The 24,639-nt window shown below is 34.4% G+C and overlaps 1 protein-coding gene across 1 annotated transcript in view; it reads right to left on the minus strand.

Annotated features, from left to right (window-relative positions):
- The window catches only part of LOC123710666, a 144,382-nt gene extending 120,865 nt beyond the window's left edge, over nt 1-23,517 (minus strand). The window contains exon 1 of the mRNA XM_045662713.1: nt 23,086-23,517. Within this exon, the coding sequence (XP_045518669.1) occupies nt 23,086-23,182 (97 nt within the window). The 5' untranslated portion in view covers nt 23,183-23,517. The remainder of the gene's footprint in view (nt 1-23,085) is intronic.
- Between the last annotated feature and the right edge of the window lie 1,122 nt (nt 23,518-24,639).

A 24,639-nucleotide genomic window follows, 5' to 3' on the forward strand; every position in this document is an offset into this window, starting at 1 on the left:
GTAACTGAATCGTCATACTGTTGTCTGAATCTGTTTTGGATATCGCTTTATGTAATAAAAGTAATCCGTGTTATAATATTGTTACTATATTATATTATTAAAAAAATATAGAGTGTTTCACTGTAAAGTGTCCTCAAATATTGATATTCAAATACATATTATTACAATGTAAACTAAGTGTATTAGCACGATATATACGGGAAACGTATATGTACGTTTAATAGGTAAAGTAAGTTAATAGTAACAATACTTAAAATATTATACCGATAAAAATAGGTTTCTTGAGCTAGCATATAGGATCAATCGAATAATAATTAAATTAAAACTGACGTAATTACTATGACAATTGTTAAGTATATTTTAACGTGGTACAGGTGAACGACCAGTATGACAACTGACAGTTGACAGCTGACAGCACATTCTTCATATTTCTATTATAGTTTTCACATATCATTGTATGTAAATGAAATTAAATTATTACGTAGTTGCCAATTAATTTATAAAATCGAGTTATTGTGAATATAAAATCAATCAACAACCTACGCAGACTCCCTCCAAACAATGAATGTAATTGTATTAATTAACTAATAATTGCAAATATCCTTTTCCGATTCCGCAAAAATTTGTATCATTATTTATATTGATATCTATATATAAAATAACGGTATTGTTATTCGTATAGTTTATGCTATTTTAAGCAAATATTGCTATCCATTTTGTAGAAGTGGAATATCTATAAATCTGTTTTGTAAATATGACACCTCATTAGAAGGCTCCAAAAACAGCAACGAATATTCTGTGGCGATGTATATAATTACAAATGTTTAATGGGTTCATTAAGATAAGTACCTTTTATCATAACAATTGAAGTTTTTAAGACAAAGTGAAGAAAAAATTATTAGTATTTTTAAGTACAAATTTTAAATTACCGGCTGTTTTACGATAAATATACTTTTTAACCGACATCAAAAAAACAATAAAAGAGTGCAAAACATTACAATACTTAACCATTTTACATAATAAGACTTGCCTTAAGAACCAAAATCAGGTAATTCTGCCTCACTCACACATAGCCAAAAGGCTCGTCCGTTGTCGGTGTTTTAAAATTACGAAAATAATACAATAAGGTACTATATGAAAATTATTTTTTTTGGCTGGTAGCGCCTATATAAAAATATTTTTAATCCAGTGAAGTTTAAGTGAAGTTCTATATATGCCCAATATAATAATTAAACCCAATAGGTGGCGATGCTTTCATTTTTAAATATCATGCATGTTCTACTACTGCTATATACTATTTTCACAACGAAATGCTTAAAATGCAAGAAAATATGAGTTTTCTTCTCTTCTCAAAATGGTTTTATATATTTATATGAGTAGAAATAAACCCGTATAAATAAAGTATAAAAAAAATAAACAACTGACAATTACCGAATTCACAGCCTCCACCCAATCTGAACCTCGTTCAACTAAAATTAATGTGTCTAACTGCACATATTAATGATGTGACTAATACGGTGCAACTACACTGTAATATTATTTTTAATTTGTAAGGGTGACGGCAGACCCTGGCTTCCGATATCTGTGAAAACATTGTTTTACAGGATAAATACATTGGAAAAATATTTGTGGGACTACAACAAAACAAAAAACAATAAAGGATTTTGTAACATTTAATGCTCTTGTATAAATCTTCAATAAAGAACATATTAGCCAACAGGTTAGTCTCCGAACCTTTAAAAGCCAGCAGGTAGATAATTACAGGACATGCGTGTTTTGTTAGACCTTAGAGTTTCCTTTGTTTATAAACTCTTGCGTCGTGGGAAAATGTAAATCGCTTGGTATACTTGCGCAGTATTATAATAGTATATTATGCATTAGTAGAACCTGCATGATATTTTGAATTTTGCAATGAAAGCATCGCCACCTGTTTGGTTTATTGGGTATTTTGAACTTCAGGGCTGGATTAAAAAGATTTTTATATTAGCGCTACAAGCCAAAACAAGTTTTTTTTTTATTGTTTTATATATATAGGTTACCTTATTGTATTATATTCGTATGTTTAGTATTCATATCAGATAGCAAATTTATAATGTAACAAGCACAGAGGTTCCTTCAAAAAAGTTTCCAATTTTAAAACACTGGCAACGGGCTCACGAGCCTTTTGGCTATGTGTGTGAGACAGCATTACCTGATTTTGGGTGTAGGATATAGTTTGCTATATTGCAAATAGTATTTCTTTAAGCGTATATAAGTTTCACTTGCAACACAATAGATGGCGCAGGTGCAACACAAGACAAGTAATGTGAAATAAAAGGTATAAATAACATATTTTTCTCTTGCTGAGTATAATTTTTATAATAGTTTTATTATAATATAGATTTCCTTCGTTACTTGCCGATAAAACGATTCGTAAATGTTAGTATTGAAAAAATATGCAAATAATATTCGTTCATGCTTTGTCGCTTTATTTCTTAAATGCTCAAATTAAATAAGTTATTTTTGTGTACATTTTGTTCATAGCTATTTTATTGTTATTCAGATATAAATTATTACCTTCAGAATAATTCGATTTATTATATTTACTTAGGTGTTATTAAATGTTTAACATACAGTATAAAGTATTTGTTTACTGAATAACTTTAATATTACTCACTTTTAAAGTTCATAAATGAAATAAGATGTAAAACGCATACATCAGTGGGTGTACTATTGCGTTTTAATACTTAATTGTCTTACAAATCTTAATAATTGGTATTTAAATAAGCCATACACATATTTCTATTAATAATGTAATTTGTCATGTAGGAATTGCGCGCTTCTCACCTTAATTGTCAAATGTAATAAACTCTATGTACAGGCCTCAAAAAAAGTATTAAAACTCATTGAAACAAAACAAACATTGTGGGCTTGTCTATGGTTAACACGAGTACTACACATTTCAACAAGATTTTTTGATAGCTGAATAGAGTTAGATAAAAGGCAATTCCAAGAATTGTCTAAGTAAAAATAATATTACATTCTTTCCGTAAAACAATGATGTTTTAATGTATATTTCCTTTATTTAATGTTACAATTATATTATTTACTGTTCAGTACGAATACTTCTACATTCCAATCGATGTTCACTTCCAGTACAAGTAGGTTTTTATCTCGTGTACAGTAAATCTTTCCCATTACGTGGAGCGTTATACTCTATGGCAATGAGGCCAATGGCATGCAAGCTTAAGAGTTTCTGTCAACGATATTATGTCAGTATAAATGTCTACAAATATCATTACCTAAAAACATGCATGTTGATTTTATTTTAACGCGTAACCTTTTTCGTAAATCATTCAAATTGTTTTAAAGCACTGGTCTCAATACTATCACAAAGCATGTATCTCTGAATACATTAAATCGCATAGAACCCAGGTATCACATATTGAAACTTGGTAATTTATTCTGAGCAGGTATAAAACCAGCTATTCGTGTTACGTTAGCGCATCTTTATCAATTAAATAAGGTATATAATTATTAAATTATAAGTCCTGTTTTGTAACTATAACAAAAATAGTTCTATAAAGATAAACTTGAAGATATTTTATAATTCTTCAGTCATACTAAATAAATATGTCTGACCCCTAAACATGAGAACGCCTTCCTTTACCTTACATCTTTCTGTGCACTTGCAAATACCCACTTAGATGTCGCCACCTCTACAGGAAAGTGCGCTAGAACAGATCTCCGAAGCTTCTTCTTCTTCTTCTTCTTATAGATAAATAATCTGATCTAATGATGATAACTCTGCAACCAGTGAAACAGAGAAACCTTAACCCGAGGGAAGGAGTAACTTGCGACTTGGCAAGATTTACAATATAATTATGATGCAGGTAGGTAGGATATACATACCTATTGTACCATCAAAAATCCTCTAAATTAACATTTAGTCGAAAAACAACTAGGACGGCTGGACTGGCCGAAAAACTGGCAATAAATAGATAGCTTATTTGCTATCATAAAATTAACATATATGGTTGTACAATCGTAAATTTTTGTTAGGTTCCAACAGCTTCCAGATAACATTAAATATTTTTAATTATGTTATTTTATAACTTACTTTGGAACAATAATACATTGTTTCGATTAACTTGACTAGCATCTTTATGCTGGCTTTAAATTATCTGTGGTCTTCTAGTAAGATTACTAGTCTGTAGCTCTATAGATAAGGGTACAGTATATATACTATTTAGCAACTTTATTTTGTCTAGCCTAACATTTATTTTGTCTTTTCTTGCACAATGTGTTCCGACAGGTGCACTTACATTTTAATTGACAACTATCGAGATATTTCGTAAAGAAACCAGTCTAGTAGTAGACAACTTGTATTGAAAAGGCTGTTTACAATATATCCGTTTGGCAATGAAAACTATTGTGTTTTAGAATATTTTTGATGTTTCACTTTATAAGGCTCGAAAGGTCGTTAGAAGAAATTAGTTTCCTTATGTAGTAGCAATTAATAGTTTCGTAGCTAACACATGAGTGTGATTACTAGTACTCTATAGCGTCAACACTTATAATTTATAATTTGTTATAAAAAGGTTAAGGTTTTATGTTTTCTTATTTTGTTTATATGTATTCTTAGTTTAATATTAATAAGTTTGCTATTGTATTTATATTAAGTTATCGAACAATAGAAAATAAGGAAATAAACATTTCTACAAATGTATGAAATAGTTCATACTTATTGTGACTAAAGGCGAATTAAGACAAAAAAAATTGAATAAAAGATAAAATTCAAATTAGACTTTTATATATATATATATGATGATAAGTAATTCCGTAACGCTATATCGGCAATCTTTCAATAGATACATTAATAATTTCACAGTACATAACACATACCTTGCTAAACAAATCTTCACCTTAATCATTGTAGGGTATTTAACTCTTTTTATAAAAAAGGGGCACCTAAGAAAATTTACGTTCTAAGGTCGAATTCAGTTCATTAAATGAAATTAGATTGTCTGACGTCTACATACTTATAATCGTGTAAATTAATACGCTTGAAGTGAATTATGGCATGTATTTATAAATTTTTGATGAATTCTGTATGGGTCTTGAAAAATATTCCATTTTTATGGACAACAATTCTCGCCCGCAGCTCGTGGAAGCTTTCATGCAAGAAGTTCGGATTCGTCGTTTAGTTTGGAAAATCGAAATCTTAACCCCAATGACCCTATACATTTAAAAATTACAGACACTATATGGTGAAGCGTGCAAGATCCTGAATGTTTATAATTGCTTTCCGCAATACATTATAGCTTATCCTCTTATCGAAAAGTCAGGAAGTTATATTTGTAGGAAAACTATAATTATGTTAGTAAACCGGTTTCTCTTTATGAATTGATGGATATGGTCCTTAATTTTATTATAATCCGTATTATTATAAAGGAATAAATCTGAGATTATATTGCAATTGATATTCATTCAAGTGAAATAATTTCTTTCAACGTCTGTAAATAACCATTACGAAATGGTATTATATTATAAGAATATAAAATATGGGACAGTATATAGAATATACAATTTTAGCTTCTCCAAAGACTACTTTTATATCAAAATTAGACGAATTAGCGCATATTACCCAGTGTTAGTTAATCTTATGTATTGAGGTCAATATTAACAACCTTAATTAGTATTCAAAACTATTATAAATGTTAATTTCATACGATTTTAGTAATGTATTTAAAATAATCATATTAAAACCATACATAAAGTGTCTTTCCCTTAATAGAGACTGTGATAGGACACTTTCTTATGTTAAACATCCTTTTTCAGTCAATTTGGTTAGTTTTAAATTATTTATTAGTTTTTAGTTAGTTTAAATAGTAATATTTATCTGTGTATAAGTAGCCAAAAAATGGATTAGGTTGCCTGCTTTAGGGCTCTTGGGAGAAATAAAGATGTATTTCTCTGCCTTTTTACTTAACTGATTTGTCGAATAGGACTGTAGACTTATTTATGAATAAAGAAAAAGTGTTGATTCTGTCAGTGGTGAAATATTTGTTCGCAACGCTTCTTTATCGTCCTCCAGACATCTGGGAATATCGCGCTTGAGTAGGTACAGTTCTTGTCCACAGATTACACAATATCACAATTCTATTAAGAGTAAAAACTTTTACAATTAAAATTTTCTCTGATTCTAGTTACTCATATCCCATTTATTTATAAAAGCCTGCCCATCGCTAGGCACACTGATACATTGGTAGAAGAAAAATAAAATACAAAATGTAATGTTACAAGCACTTATAGGCAAACATAACATATACAGAGATAAAAAAATGTGTGTGTGTGTCAGCTACGACGCACGATTGGAGTTTACTCCTAACGAACGATAATTATGATATATATCGAAATGAAAAAAGGGTAAATGAAAGCATCTGCTAAAATGATAAGAGAAACAAACATATATTTGTAATTATTCGAATTATTTATATTACTTCAATAAAGCGTATTACATAAAGTATGTTACAAAACAATATAAATAATAATAATAATAATAACAATAATAATTGTGTTCAATTTATACAAATCCAATTTTAGAGAGAGAATGAGTTCAATCCTACAGATATATATGTTTGTCTCTTTCTACGTAACGCCTCAACTTTTCGTGTTACACTTGATTTTACTCCTCATAAAATTTCCGTACCGGGCCTTATAACTCAAATCGTTTCTTAAGGAGTAAACTCCAAAAAAAAATTATAAATACAGAGGGAAAATTTATTTTAACGGGCGAGGGGAGCAACTATGGGGAGGGGAGACTAGATATCGAGCTTGGACTTCGTTTACAAAATCCTCAATTTGGATACCAGTGAGTGCTGGCCCAAACGCGTTCTTCTAACAGAAATGTCAACAAAAATAGCGGTTCAATGATATATATACCTACAATCCAAATAATATCAAAAGTCAATAACGTGTTTATTCGGTCGGAGAACACCGCTTACTTCAGTTCGAGTCAAGGATCTTTGGATCATACATATTAATTGCATATCGTAATAAATAGCTTTGAACACAATTTAAATTGTTCATACAGTTTTATAGTACAAGTGAACCCGGTAGCTTAATATTATGAAAACATGTTTTTACCAATAAACTCTTTCTTAGTAAATTATTAGATTGTTTTCTGTATAAAACATTTATAAACTTGAGTGTTAAGGTATTTCAATGACGCAACTCCCTTATCTAACTTTTTAGAGTAATTATTATTCGAGGAGCGATTTAAATTTTTTGTAAGAAAGAAATTTTTTAATAACTTTTACAGTTATCAAACACCGACAAAAGGCGTGGATATCCTACTGAAACGATTTTTATTTGGCTTCGGCTGTGTCTTACATACCATTCTGTATACATACATAAACATTTTGATAATGCAGCGCATGATTTTCCAACTGTCAAGAGATTTGTACACTGGCTTTACAAGTTCATTACCTTCATTTAAACCAACAAAGTGAGGGAAAGTATGCAATGTAACTTGTTAAATGTGTTTAAGAATTCTATTCTAACTAGCGCATTGAATAAACATGAATACCAGTTTGCGAACTAACTAGGCTTTTATTTATTCGGTATTCTTTTATCAATCAGGACAATTTCACAGTTGCTGGACAGACATTGCCAGAAGTCTCATGAGCGACTTGCGGGTTTGAATGCTATTGAAGGTTCCTAAATTGTATCGCCTAAAAATATCTTGTCGGAAAGCTGACAAACATGGGTGGTGCGCGGCAAAAAGGGCCTCTAAACACTCAGAATGTGCACAAATCAATATTAGTATTATAAAATGTAAATTTGATTGGAAACCGTTAATTAAGTACGTATTTCCGTAACAAACACTATACGTACTTGAATGACATATGGAAGTCATATTTCGCGCTAAGTCTAGTCTCTAAATCAGGAGCGATGTTGGCCTTGACTTGCGATATCTGACATCGCAGATTCGAACCTCGGCTGTGCACCAATAGACTTTATACGTGTGTATTTATTTATTTAGGAAACAAAAGATACATCTCTGTACAATAAAAAGTAAAAAAAAATAACACATTATATCCACAAAAAGATTCACTGACAAAAAATAAAGACTTGGTCGTAAGGTGAAGGAAAACACCGTGAGGAAGGCTTTAGAGCCAAAGAGTCGATGGCGATGAGCACAGAAATCTGATTAGTAAAAACAAATCATGAAACAATCTCTGAATCTTATCCGAAAATATATAAATATAGTTACCGTCTAGACTGAAGAGTAGCCTTGGATATCAGTTAAGAAGTAAACGATGCTAAGGCAATTACTAGAAAAGTAACTGCGAGTTACGTCCGTATTTAATATTATATGATGAGTAGATCGTCTTGTTAAAGTAGACGAAAATGAAAGTGTATAATATGCCTCTCCGAAGAAGTGTCTCACTGAGTGACATTTATATATATATCTACCATAAATATGTATATACCTGTTAACAATAACTATTTGGCATAGTGCTCTTTCACGAATTTTGTAAACAAAACATTCATAAGCAAACACTAAGACCCTTTAAACTGAATAAACGTATTTTGATTTGATACAAAACATACATTTTATGTTAATCAAAATTGCTAAATAATGTTCAAAATATTTATAAGACATTTTACCTGTATGTTTTAATGGTTTTCAGTAACAGTTCATTATTGTGTACTTTGCACCGGAAACAACACTATTAATTAAGAGTAATATATACATTAATAAATCATTTTCATCATAATGATACTAAAGTGGTGAAATTAGTGATTACTTTTATAAATAACTTTGTCAATTCCGATATTTGTAAAATGATATAAATATACTGTTTCAAGTATAGATTAAATTAAGCGCGTTTCGTGAAAGGCCGAATTGAAATGTCACCTGTGAAAGGCATAATATGACATATAACTAAGCAGACATCATATTATATTGGATTATATTTATATAATACCATATGGCACTAATGACTTCGTATTGAAAATATTCTTATTCTATTTAACACTTTCACATATTATAGATTTTATAAAAGAGCAGTGGCTAGCTTAGATTTCTCATCATTTGATCAAATTCGTAAGTTCATATGAAAGTAAAAAAAAAGTAATAAAAAATACTCCACTTAATTTTAAAGTCTGTTTGAGTTGGAAAGTCGAAGATATAAAGTGTGGTTTGATATTGGACTCAGCTGAAGCGACTGTTACAGGCGCAAACTATACAATACATTAATTTTACTACACAACAAACATCATCATTATTAGCCTTAGCCTCCTCAAGTACACTTCGCCATCGAAATCTATCCAGAGCTGCCCGTTTCCAATTGCGAACCCCTATTGTTTTAAGGTCCTTCGCAACTCCATCCCACCAATATAATAAACAACATTATAATTTTTTTTTTTTATAAAATAGGGGGCAAACGGGCAGGAGGCTCACCTGATGTTAAGTGATACCGCCGCCCATGGACACTCTCAATGCCAGAGGGCTCGCGAGTGCGTTGCCGGCCTTTTAAGAATTTGTACGCTCTTTTCTTGAAGGACCCTAAGTCGAATTGGTTCGGAAATACTTCAGTGGGCAGCTGGTTCCACATAGCGGTGGTGCGCGGCAAAAATTGCCTTGAAAAACGCTTAGTCGTGGAACGTCGGACGTCGAGGTGATACGGGTGGAATTTTGTATTTTGCCTCGACGTCCGATGCTGAAACTCAGCTGCAGGTATTAATCCGAACAACTCCTCTGAACACTCTCCATGGTAAATGCGGTAGAAGATGCAGAGTGACCCCACATCTCTACGCAACGCCAAAGGATCGAGCCGCTCGGAGAGGGATTGGTCATCGACGATTCGAACCGCTCTTCGTTGGATACGGTCAAGTGGAAGGAGCTGGTACTGGGGAGCCCCCGCCCAGAGGTGAGAACAGTATTCCATGTGGGGCCGTATTTGCGCTTTATAGAGTTGCAAGCGGTGGCCTGGAGTGGAGTACCGTCTCGCCTTGCTGAGCACACCAAGCATTTTGGAGGCTAATTTAGCCTTTCCCTCCAAATGACCGCGAAACTGAACGTCGTTCGATATATCAACGCCAAGTATTCCGATGCTGGCTGTGGCTTCAAGAAGTGTGTTTTCGAAAAGAGGAGTAGCGACAAAGGGTATTTTTTTCGCGGAAAACGCGCAAACTTGTGTCTTCTTGGGGTTAAATTGGACTAGGTTTAGTCTACCCCAGTCCGAGACTCCACGTAAAAGAGTTTCGACTTCAGACACAAGTTTGTTCCGGTACTCATCGACAACTGCCCGAGAAATACCTGCCCGGCCAGTGTAAAGAGTATCCCCAGTGCTGTCGTCCGCATAGCAATGAATGTTGCTAAGTTGCAACATGTCATTGATATGCAGAAGAAACAGGGTCGGGGACAGAACACAGCCTTGTGGGACCCCAGCATTCACGGGTTTAAGGTCGGAACATGCTCCGTCGACGACGACCTTGATGCTCCGATCGGCCAGAAAGCTGGAGATCCAGTCGCATAATTTCTCAGGAAGCCCGTAGTCTAGAAGCTTCGAGAGCAGTGCTTTGTGCCACACCCGATCGAAGGCTTTCGCTATGTCCAAACTAACCGCTAGTGCCTCCCCCTTGGACTCAATTGCCTCTGCCCATCTATGAGTAAGGTATACTAGAAGGTCACGACGAAAGCCGTACTGATAATCGCTAATCAGCTGGTGGCCCTCTAGATACCTCAAGAGCTGGCCATTAATAATGGATTCCATTATTTTGGAGAACAAGGAGCACAAGTACGCAGCACAATTGGAGGGATACCATCCGGCCCGCTCGACTTATGAATGTCCAAGGAAGATAGTGCTCTGCGAACAGCACGTTGCCGGAATGTGATTTCCGGCATTGAGTTATCACACCGCGAAATCGCCGGTGGCGATCTCCCCCGGTCATCCAAAGTCGAGTTGGACGCGAAGAGACAGCCCAAGAGGTCGGCCTTCTCCTTCGCAGTGTGGGCGAACGAGTCATCCTCTCTGTGCAGCGGTGGTATCGATGGCTGACAAAAATTCCCTTGTACAGCTTTGGCGAGAGACCAGAAGGCTCGGGTCCGCGAAGGGAGTTGGGCCAATCTCTCGCCAAATCTGGCGATGTGCTCTGACTTTACCTTAGCGATTTCCCGTTTGAAGGACCTGGAGGCTGAGTTATATGCTTTTTTATGTTCGCTGGTATTGGCATCACGAGATATCGCCGCTACCGCCCATGCATTAAAGCATTCTCGCTTTCGACGCGATGCCGCCTTGCAAGAACGCTTAAACCAGGGCTGTGACTTGCCACCGATCGGCACCGCAGAGAATGGAATAAAAAGTTCCATGCCCTGTAAAACCACTTCGGTGGCAGAGGCAGCGAAGGAATCTGGAGCTTCCGACGAAAAGCACATAGACCCCCAAGAGTAGGACGCAAAGAAAGACCGCATCCCATCCCAATCTGCTGACCGATAGTGCCAAATACGACGACAACCCGAAAAACGGGGCCGAGGAGGGCGCGTAGTAGGCACAGTACTCCGGACCACACAATGATCCGATGAACCCAATGGCGGGTCAACAGAGACTTGATAGGTCTCCGGATGTGAGGTCAGCAGAAGGTCCAACAAAGAGGGTTTATGACCATCCACATCTGGTATTCGCGTAATCGCAGGGACCATTTGTGACAGGTCGTAAGCTAAAGCAAAGTCGTGAAAGGATCTTCCCGCGTGATCGGTGGTTTCCGAACCGAGCCAATCGGCATGGTGAGCGTTAAAATCGCCAAGTATCACGATTTCAGCGGTAGGAACCCCTTCGAGCAGGGAATCTGTAGCCATTTGGATGTGCTCAATGAGTCGCTCAGTTTCGGTATTTCCGCTATGGGACCTATACAGGCATGCGTAGAATCGCGGATGGTCATCGCAGTCTACGCGCAGCCAGAGGCTAGATAGGTCCCTTCCTTCAAGCGACCCGAGGCGACGAGAACAGATATCCTCTCTGACGTACACGCAAACTCCCGCCCGCAGCACAAATGAATGTTCCAATTTGTACCCCGGGTAGGAGAGGTAGGAAGTATCAGCCGGGGAGGATATCTGAGTCTCAGTAAGGAAGAATAAGGCCGGCTTCGCAGTTTCGAGGTGAAAGTGAACCGCGTTAAGATTAGAGTTGAGCCCCCTAACATTGGTAAAGTCCACTGAGAGCGTGGAAGGGGATGCCTTCGGTAAATTCTTCCGTTTGCCCCGAGATCGAAACATATAATTTTTTGCGCAGTTTTTGCCCACCCCAGAATACAAAGGGCAGCCTGTGCATCCACCACCGAATACTGATTGTTCCGATGATGGACGCTCAGAGGGGGATTCTCCACAGCGGAAACGTGTGCTACCCCCCTGGGGTAATCTCTGTTTAAACTGCATCTTCATATTCTGGGGGGGGGGGGGAATTTATGGGCTCCGGGAGTCTCACTCACCGCACGAAACGCGAGTACAATAAGATGAACCTATTGCATCACTTCACGCCGGTTTTCTGTGAGACAGTGGTACTGCCCCGGTCGTGCCTGCCCGATTGGCTGAAGCCCGAAAGCAACAGCATGGCACTCCCACTTAAATAATAAATAAATATTAATTAGGCGATGGTCTTCCGTATTGGTCAAAAAATCTGTGTTGCGGTATAGGTACCGCAACACAGATACTAACAAAGCACAAAAGTATTTATTTACCAATACAAAAACCAATGTAAGAAGTCAAGAGGAAATATGCCATTATTATTAAAGTGATTGTTAATTTTTTCACCAAATATAAGAAAACAAAACACGTTCGTACCTTAATATATTTAATCACGAAATTACAAAGAATGAGGGCAACAACACTGTCCTTAAATTCAAGTACTTCCCAAAAGTAAATCCATTAAAAATGTAATTTTTAATGTCAATACTATCACGTACAATTTCCATGACCTACATAACGTGACAATCTAATAAGCGGCCTTCGTTTTGATGATCATAATATAGCAAATAATACTTAATTGATTTATTTAAATTAGTTTTTAAGACGTTACGCGTAGTAAATTATTTTTTTATAATTATTGTTGAACGGCTAGGAACCGCTCAGTGTCCTGTCATCTTGTTTCTTCAGATAGGCCCTCACTCTAGATTCTAGAAGAATACATCTAGGAGGACATTTACGCTTGCTGTCATCGTCTACTTTAAGATGACGATCAAGTCATCCCACGATATTAAATGCGTTAAGAACAAAACCATGCTAAAGCCTATGGAACAAAGTATCTTATTGATTGAGTTTTTCATCTTGTATAACGTTTTTCCCTATCGCCCGAGTCCTAGTAGACCAATTGACACTTAAAGTCAATTACGCTGTATGACCCAGGGTCACTGGTCAAGTGCGCGTGAACCCTAATCTAATTTTTGAAGTGAACGGACCGTATTCTATTATCAGTTATTTTAAACGCGAATTCTAGTTAATTTAATCAATAAGTGCAATAACTAATAATTCAATAATATATCGTCAATTTTGATCAAATTCCTTTAGAATATTTATTGAAAGACTTTTGTTAATCTTCGAAACAATTTGGTGCAATAAATGACTTTTATATTATTTAGTAGCCCACTAAAGTATAGCATACACTAGCTACAGGTGTGTCAAAGATTGATGGTACAGAATAATAGGGAACAAAAGAATAGAAAATAAAGAATAGAGCTTTAGGAAATCAATTAAAGTAATAGATGTTACGATAAGAGTTAATAAACTAAAGTGGAAATAGGCCGAGCACATGGCAAGAGGAACAGAAAAATTGAACGAAAACGATCTAAACTGGTGCCCAATGTACAGCAAACGGAAAGGTGGAAGACATCTTATATATGATCGATCAAATAAAAGAAACAGTAGGTTCATGGCAGAGAGTGCCACAGTGCAGAGAGGAAGGGTGAGATTAGGAGAAGGTCTTTGACAATAAAGATATCTAAAAGAAGATTGAAATAGAGACGTGTTAAAATGTTAAGTATCTGAATTAAAAAGTTATTACACAAAACCTTTTACTGCATAATATACTCCATAGTATAAGAAATACTCAAGGGATAAAGAGAAAAATAGATTGGACACAGAACTCCTACACACACAACTCAACAAGTGCATACGTAGTTTTGGTGTATTGTCGTCGAAAAATATTGGAAAAATGACTATATAATTAAAGATATTTATGAATATTATCAACTATTGTTTGAAAATATTACTTGTCGACTTTATAATCGGTAGTAATTTCGTTAAAATAATTGTAATGCTTTTTGGTTTTAGTCTTGAATTTATTATAATTTGAATCTTAAATGCTGTTAATAAATGGTTATTTAAAAAAACTTTACTTCCTTATTAAGCCAATTGACCTATACCCAATAAAATAATGTTTCTTTTATTTCTCTCATGTTCGTCTATTATAAAACCATTTCCTCATCAGTAAAATAAGATTTCCCAAGTAATTTTTCAAGCAATAAATGCAATGCGGTCAGCAATTCCACGGCTATTTAGATAATCGTGTCATAATAATTATGCGATTCTATAATATGAAGTTTACTGTTCATTGATCACACGCATCGAACAATGGTTAGATCATTTTTTAACATTCAACTGAGTCATTTTCATCTAAAATTAATAAAAAAGCATTCACAGAAGTGTTCTGCTTAAAACAGGAGTTTGCCGCTTGAATTAATCAAGATACACTTCTGTCAAAATTTAACGAGCTGTGGCAACAACAAGATACTAATATCATGTGAAGATTAATCTAAACCTAATGGAGTAGGTGCGGTGTTTTAATCTAAGTAACCTAGATACGATTTCTACCAAAGTGTTTTGGAACGGCATAAAAAAAGAAATATTCAATGAAATACTTGGAATTTGACACCAGCACCATACCATATTGCCGAATACGAGATTGAAATACATATACTTTTTTATAGGAGGCAAATCAGCCTACGGGAAGCCCAAAATGGGGTCGCAGCCCATGGAAGCCCATTTTAGTAGGTGCGTTGCCGATCTTTGAGAGAGGAGTATGATCTTTTTTGAAACAGTGTGAGGTCGTATTTCCCAGAGAATACCCCCACCAGGAGTTATTTCCACAGTTCCTTAGTTCGGAAAAGAAGCAGACAGTGAAATACTATCATTCTAGATTCTGATAACTTACAAAAGAAGATGTCTCTTGTCGTAGGTTTAGTCTCATATAAATGTTTGTTTTGTCGCTTTGAACACAAACAAACAACTTCAATTTGCCAATTTTAAACTACAATTAGCTTTATCTGCACTAATCGCCAGAAGCCTGCTAAATTCAGGATGGATTAACGGTCTCCATTTTCATGATACTATTGAATGCTTTTGTTGGATCTACCTAATCCCTGGACCTAAATAAATACTCAATATAAACCGAAAAAAATATATAAGGTCATTTGGTCAAACACTAGGTCGAGTGTCATCGCTTTGAGACCCATTATTTAATTTCTACATACTATGCGAAATCTAAGTTTGTCAACCACGCTGCATGTATATTTTTCAGCATGCTTTCGGTTCCTTAACAACCTTCTAATCTTATCTTATATCTATAAAATTGACAAGATACATGAATTTAAATTCTGAAAACGATTCCGTTCGCCTGTGTTAAATTGTTACTAGAGAGGATTTTAAAATTTTCAATCAACAATAAAACTATATTTTATTGACTACACAGCTCGGGCTGTTTATGCGAGCTTCACTTGGTCGGAATGGGCTTTTTCACTTTGCTTTGGCTTTTTGGCACTTAAACTCCGGCTTGGGCCGTCGCTGGGTGATCCAAGTAGCAGGCATCAGATCTTCTACATAATATGTGGGAGTAAACTTCGAGGAACGTCAAATGAAATGACGGTACGTCCCGTTTGATGATGATTGGTCAATAAGTTAATTCCGCGTTGACACGCAATGTCATACGTCATGGCGTGTCTTTTGTTTATTAGCGCAACCAAACGCACCGTTTAGTCTTTATTCTATATTACGAACTCCCATTCTTTACAAACAGTAAGTTTTAAGTTTTATCACAATGACTAGCATGCAAATTTGAATTTTTTTTTATTTTTTATTATCAAAACATTTATATCGACCGCATTGTATATTCAGGACCGGTCCAAATGACGCAACTTGAAGACCTTAAGTCAACCAGTAAGGCAAATGCATTTAATTTTATTTTGTTTTCTCCACACAACTGTAAAATCACGACATAATAATAAAATAGTATTTATGGTCGAAATTTTTAAAACTAACCAGTAACATCGCTCATTTAGTTTACAAAATAATATATGAAGTCGGTTTATTTACACGCTTTATTGCGTTGCAAACATTATTTCACCCTGAATATCTATTTCATACCTCAAGGGTTGCCATAAAAGATATTGCGTGATCCAAGAAACTGGATTTTTTGTTAATTTAGTAATATATTAAAAGGTCGGTGAACCAAGAGCTGGTGCCAGCATTAAAGGTACACATCAAACTTTTAAATCTTATTTTAGTGTTTTATTTATCTATTATTATGTAGATTAAGATGGATAAAATCTTTGAATTAATGTTTTTTTTACCGCGAATGTGTTTAATGCTACAGATATAATAATTTTTCGAATTTGTGTTACGTGATTTCGATAATAAACATCTATTAATACCGTGTATTTTAGAGATTTAAGATTCAGAATTGAGAATTAGTTCTATGTATGATTTATGCATGTCAATGTACAAAGTCTTTTGGAATCAATTATTAGAGGCATATACGGATTCTGTAATTGTCTTGCGACATGATGCAATAATATTACTCTAATATGTGTTAAGTTCGGAGGCGGTTGTATTTTGGATAGGTTAAAATCAATCACTTTGTTCAAAGCTGGCTTATATTGTTTACGACGCTTACCACTAACATAAAATAAGGGGTAATGGGGTTGCGACGCTAACAAAAAACTAACTTGACTTATTGAAGGTATCGTAGATCTAAGTGACACTTATGTTATTGGACATTATCGGAAACGCGAAATGTTAAATTACAATTACGATGTGGTAAAATCATTTTGGCTTCAAGTATGTGACGGTTGTTTAGGCTTCTAATTATTAAGTAAAATATTTATATGTAACTTAACTAATGTTAGTTTACACTCGTGTCGCAAGTATTAATTGAAAATATAATAGCAATTAAAGAATAATAAGGATGGAGGACGAAGGCCACTTGGTGAACGCAATACACCTGAAGCAAATATTGAAACAAAGTATTTATATTAACAATAGTAGTGGACACGTGACTGGCGTTATTACGAATACAATTCTTTACTTGTACTGTTAAAAGATTTACATTACCACGGAATCACAACAACGGAATCAGTCTAATGCATGCTGTCTCCTCACGATGTTTTCCATTGCCGTACGAGCTATAGTTGAAGGCGCACTTAGACGGAAAGTCCGTAGTTGCCAGCAGGTGTTCGAACCTACGAACACAGGTATGAGAGAGGGCGGAAGCCACTAGGCACTGCGTAGTACAAAAACTCATTATAAATTCGGGATCAGTGTCGCTATCGCTATTGAGCCACTTACAGTTCTTAGTACATTACAGTAGTCGTTACGGTACGGGGTGAATACTTTAGATATGCAATACTGTACATTACAATTTTATTACTATAAAGTGTTAATAATTGGAATTATAATAAAAAAGTGATTTGAATAATAATAATAGCCTCTTTCAAAATATGGTTTGATACTGTTACAACTTTTCTTACACAGACATATTTATATATAATTCATTTGTTTTCACCGAGTATTGACAGTTAAACAATACCAAAACAAGATAAAATAATATAAAGAAACAACAACAATTAATGATAACTAGAAGTAATTAAACAAATAACACACAAACTTATTGTCATAAATAAATAAACAAAATATTCTTTGAAACCAAGATAATACGCCCGATTTCAATATACAGTCATCAGTACCAAATACTCAAACGTTAAGAGATACATTTTTATCTTATCTGACATACCTTGGATACTGAGATTTTTATAATAAACCTTTATCTAAATTATTGAGTGTTTTGTGTCCGTGATTTTTTCACACAAATTGAATTTTCATAATTGGTTATGATACTACGTGATAAAGTACAGTTTTTATGTAATTAAAAAGACGAAGAATAAACCATGAATACAAAAAAAATGCTTATCAATATTAAACCGGAGGCTGGCCTGGCTGCTCTTTTATAATTGTTTTAGAAAAAGTAGTACGTCCTACGTAAAATAAGTCCTACGTAATATCTTTTAGTTAATGAATGTATAAAAATATTCAAATATTTCTTGATAATATAATTATAGATTAATTTAAAATGAAAAGTAACACTCCAATCAATTCATCCATGACGTGAGAATCGCGAAACGGATCAAGACTTTCTCCATTTTAGTACACATTTTATCTTGATATGTTAATGAAGTGTAAAGGAATTCGAACAATTGATTTCTTCGTTGTATTATTTAAATAAAAGTCTGAAACAACCTAACAACGTGATTTATTACATACCGGCCTTGACGTACTTTTTATAAAACCCGCAACATTTTTGTCCAAATAGGATGTAATGGCCTCATGGATGGGTTGACTCCAGCTTGTGTAATGGGAGTCGAGCCGGTCACCCCAGTATTGGCAATAGGACTAAGTCCCATGACGCACCTTCTCTCCACACCTTTTCTCTGAGATAAGTACCCAAAACCATATCAAACGAGGCTAGGATTTTTTTTTTTTTATAAAATAGGGGGCAAACGGGCAGGAGGCTCACCTGATGTTAAGTGATACCGCCGCCCATGGACACTCTCAATGCCAGAGGGCTCGCGAGTGCGTTGCCGGCCTTTTAAGAATTTGTACGCTCTTTTCTATGAAATGTTTATATATTTCATTTGAGATAATTCTAATTCCATTTGTGAGACAGAAACAACGTATCGGTACACCGATAAGAGAATTGATAAGTTTATCTTATACATACAGTGACATTCACGGATCTCTGTAAGAGGAAGTTAATTTACGCCTGACCCTAGCTGACAAGGGCTGACATCCAGAACATACAATCCCAGGATTAGAACCATACAATTTATGAATTTTTTTTTTTACTATAATGCACTATTAAAATTTGTTTTTTTACACAGAAACAATATAACTTGCGCTTGCTGGCCATGAAACTTCCCTGCCTAGAACAAATGGGCTCGTTAGACGTTTAAAAAACAATTTTCTTTGGTTTTTAGACTTCAAAATTCAAAGACAATGTGACAGGGCGGAGGCACTATGTGTAGTTGTGTGCGTATGTGTGAGTTTGCCTGATAAGTATATTAATGAGCTGCCGCCGAGTGTCGTCTAATAATCGATTTGTGGCTCTACAGGTACCAAATATGAAAAACTTTTGATTTCGAAAATATAACGAAAGATTATTAAACTATACGTATATAATCGGGTACAAGGGGGCATAATTTTTATGTCCCCCTGGTATGCACAAGGACATTTTTACAAAACTGTAATTGATATAATTATAAAAAAAATATTAGTGTGTAAAAAATCCAAATCGTTAATACAAAACTTGTGTTACCCAAGACATCTATCGCCCTTGCTAAAGTATATAATATATAACTATAATAACTTCATATATTTTTTATATATTTATTTATCAACACTTCGTTGGATCACAATATAAAAATTTACAATAATTAAATGAAAAGGAGGGCAATTGGCGGCCTTATCGCTTAGGTGAGATCTATTCCAGGCAACCACTGTGAGAAAAAATGTATTAAATTTGATATGGTACGCAAAAAGTGCAAAAATGTATATTAAGACGATAATTTAAGATCAGTCTCACATCAGTTAGTAGTTAGTACGAAAGTTTGGAATACGATGTGGTCAGGTGATGTTTTTACAGAAGAAATTTAAAGGTAGATAGAGAAGGAGCTAAGCGAACAGGGACGGGACGTGAATTCCATAGCCAAACTGCATATATAATGCATATTATTACTCATAATATGCATTATATATGCCAACCACCTCTTATCTCTATGATTACAAAACATAAAAGAACTAGGTTGATTTTGCGTAAAACATTAATTGATATTGCATTTTACGATTCATTTAACATGATAAAAATAATATTGCACTGTTGAATCAGGAGTTGTAGAAATAGTTTTATATTGTGCAATAAAGTGTGGAATTGAAAGATATTGGAAATAAATGTATGTGAAAGTTGTTGATAATTTATGATATTTGACAGTCATAGCTATTAATAAACCGAATCACCAAAATATATCATCTTAGCCGAGTTCAATAAATAATCTTTTTAGGCCTGGGCCTCAAACGTCTGAATCTGTTTCATGATCATTTGTCAATCTAATAGGCCAGAGAAATAGTAGGTCCAGTGCCTGAAACACACCGTCAACTTTTTTGGGTCTAAGGCAAGCCGGTTTCCTTACGATGTTTTTCCTTCGTTCGAGCGATTGGTAAATGCGCACATAGGTAGAATGAAACAGATTCCACTGGTGCACAGCCGGGAATCGAACGAGATGCACGCTGAAGCCACAAGGCCATCATGGTCCCAATACGTCATAGATTATCGAAATAACTAAAAATACCTATGTACTTTTTCAAATAGGTATCCAATCGAATTACCGGAACAGAACTGTTGACTTAAAGTGACTTAAGATAGATTAAGATTTTGCATCGTTGATAATTTAAGTGGAAATGCTTATATTAATTAACAGGAAATCAATCCCGAACAATTTTTGTGATATACAGTAATTTTGTGCATTAATGAGTTCCTATGTGTATATTAAAAAAATTGCTTGATGTGTATGTGTGTAATTTGTGTAATTCGTTCCTGTTTAGTTTTGTCTTAATAACTATGTAATATGTATTTTTGCCCTTCTTGTCCACATTATCTTATAAAGGCTTTTTTTTTATTGGCTTTAAGTAAGTTTATAAGTAAAGTTAATGTTGTTATTAATAATCAATAATAAAATGTTCGGGTATTATTACGATTTTAGTACGTTGTTAAACTTGAATAATTTATGCATTTGTAGAAATCGAATAAAAAATTAGCAAAATACACTTGGACCGGTTTCATATTTGTTTTGAATCTCACTTTATGTTCGTTGCGCTTCTTTAGGCAGTATAGTTCTCGGTATCACTTTAAATATATCATGACGTGATTAAATAAAATCTTATATCATATTGTTTGTAACCAAACCATTTCCAAAAACCATGATTTTCCTATACTTGGAAGGTCTGTAAATTGTCGTAAACTATTGTATGTAGTTATAGACAGGAGTGGCCCACCGCAAACAATTTTATTTTAAATTTGGTGTCAAAGCACGCCACTTTATAATTAGTGATATTCCTACTGTAAAGTGATTAAATGAATTTGTCATTTTTAAACATTGTTTTAAATTATTAGAATTTATACACAGGTGGATTATTCATTTTTTTTCCCATCAAGACACGACCATAACCACGCACTTATATTAATAAAATATTTTCAATTTTTGTTTAAATACATGCGTCCATTGTTCAAGAATAATGGCCGATAGCATCAATAGGAAAACAATAAAGAGTTGGTATTGTGTATTCAATTTAAAAACTCTAATTGATCACTGAGTTATTCAGTTTTTTTTACGTAAGATTACTTACTTACTTGATCCCAAATTATTCAGCGCTATAGGAGAACTACAATAAAAGTGAGTGCAAAAACAGAATTTAGCTTAAGCTTCAAAGTGATAGTACTATTGCAATATTGATTCAATAATTTATTTATCGTATTTAGATAAAAACAGAGCATTCCGTTACATTAATATGTTTTCATTAGTCTTCTGTGATGTCGAATGAGTCTTAAACATTCCGGTATTCTGATGTTTTATTTATCCACGCAACATCACTTGTTTCTACGGTTTAATATGAGGAATACGGTGTACATAATCAAATATATACATTGACAAAAAAAAACTTCTCCTTTACTTCACAAGATTAGGTACGGGATATATAAATACGATTTATATAAAGTTTTCAGAACTCCAGCGAATATTTCAAGCTCTGGATGTGTAGCGTTCATTTTTTTGTTTATCTTTGTATACCCATAAGTGCGTCGTTTCTACAAATTTATTCAGCTGTTTGTCAAACATATTTAATTCTTAATTTTTGTATGTAACGCGAACTTTCATTCGACACATTGACGTCGCTGAAATTTTAACCACTTTCTTTTTATGTGATCACTAATTAATGCACTTTTAGATTTCACTAATTGTATTTTTACTCTAATGACTTATTTCCATAAATATTTCACAATAGCCAGCCATCGGTCTAGAACTCATTGCAATTAAGACTATTTTTAAGATATAAAATAAAATGTAAGTGGAATTTCGCATGTTCAAGCCGGTTCCTTGGTTCAAGTAACTCTTGAGAGAAAACGATTGACTTGTTAGTATGTATTTTACAGTACTTCTGATATTTACACCAAGCACTAGTGCCAAATAAGGTCCCAAACTGTTAAGAAACTGCTATTTTGATACAAACAATTTGATCTCTAAAACATTTATTAATAATTAATGATCTCAGAAAATGTGTCTTGAAAGAAATAATATATATATGTAGTTGTTTGATTGCGACAATGAGATGATTTATTCATTGTTTTTTTCGCGTTTTCCAACCTTTTTTCATCTTAAAATAATATATTTTATCTGCTTTATGAAAAAGGAATATTAATACTATTAACCATAACAGCCATTTTGAATACTTGTCAATGTTTCTTTTCAGATAGGTGAAAAAGTTTCAACACAATTCTCAAGTTTCATTTTAAGTACGCAAATGTCAAGGTTCTAATACATTAACTAAACCTATAATTTACATTCCTACAAGATCGTCGCTTAATTCAAATAGATTATTGGCTGTTCAGCTATCGTTAATCAAGGACTCTAGATCATTCAGTTAACACCAAACATATTCATTGTAAGCAATACGTTCATTGTTCAGGCGTCATAGGAAAATTCTTGGATTCAAATGATGTCACTCACCTGAATCCTGCGCATTTTGCAGGTGATGTATGTGGTGCAGATGCGCATAGTAGTGGTGGTGGTGCAAAATACATTCCAGATCAGTGCAGTTTAACATTGTCTCGGGGCACCAGTCACACCGGCGACTCACTCACGCTAGCTGCACACTTTCACAAAACTATTCCACAGGCACCTTACTACGTTTCGTTGTCACATCACGTTATCTCCTTGGACACTAATACGGGACTAGCGAACATGGGATCCAACACAGGTTAAGCACAAACAAATCTTTGCATCACATAGGTTTTGTTTATTATCACGCACGCTCACGTGTTTTCTTGAGACATCACTGTTAATTGCGCGCGGTAAGAGTGACGGAGAATCGATAACAAATCGATGGATGCGCGTGCGTCTGATGCATCGAATACGCTCAACAGCCGTGGCGCGCGAGTCTACACTGAACGCGATTGCGTCTTGCGATTTCCACCACTCCTGAGCACCCGGCCCCGATCGAACGCAGTCTTGGATATGATACCGAGCCACCTATTGCATATGTGAGAATAATATGCCGTTCAATGCCCGAACCTTATTATCGTCAAATGGAAGTTGACATACGCGTCCTAATCAACTCGCCCTCGAAACAACAAGTAACTGTAAGATAAACTGATCTATTTAACAAAACAAACGATGTATCGAATTCTTTATACCGTGTTTGCATAATTATGATATGACGTTCACGCGACGGCGGCTTGGTTAAGATGTTTGTATTAATTACGTAGCGAATTTACTTTGCGGAAAAAATGTGTAAGTATCCGGAGTATTGTCCCAAGGTTGGAGGACTTGCTTGCCGTGAGTGGCTTGACGAACTTTCATGCCTACAATATACGCTTATTTATGTAGATAGTATTGTACCGAGTAAATCACTAGATGTGATGTAAATTACAATGAAAGCTTGCGCGGATCGTAAATACAAGTGAAAATACACTGCGTTAGATTAGCACAAAGTCGCAAATTTCATACAATGCAAAATTCTATCACTTACGTCTCGTCACGAGTAACTTTCATCTAAATATAATTTCTATTGCAATAAAGAATAATCTCGGAAATAATTACGCTAGTAATGACTTTGTAAGTAAATAGTTTTTGTTTTGTTTGGCCTTTGTTGTTTCACACGTTAACCTATCCGTCCATTAGTGTAAGACCTTTGGCAGTCCTTTTGTTTCATTAACATCATTATAAATGCTCGCATTATCACATAATAGAAGATCATTCGTCTATATTACCAGCACTTTTTACTGTGTGGTTGAAACAGTTTTTTTATGTTAGTTTATTAGTTTTTTATGGCATTCGCTGATTGCAAACTTAAAGTTACGATCGCATTCTTGACATTAACTTCCTATAATTTTTTTATTACGCCGTATTAACCTTAGGCAATTGTAAGTGGTATTTTTCCAAGAAAATTATCAATATAAGCTTATCAATGTATTAATAATAAATGTATTAATTATGATGTCTATTAATTGTATTACACTTGAAAATTTCGGAAAATTAATAAAGACCTAAAATAAATTTGGA

Source organism: Pieris brassicae, chromosome 6 (genome assembly GCF_905147105.1).
Source record: "Pieris brassicae chromosome 6, ilPieBrab1.1, whole genome shotgun sequence".
NCBI lineage: Eukaryota > Metazoa > Arthropoda > Insecta > Lepidoptera > Pieridae > Pieris > Pieris brassicae.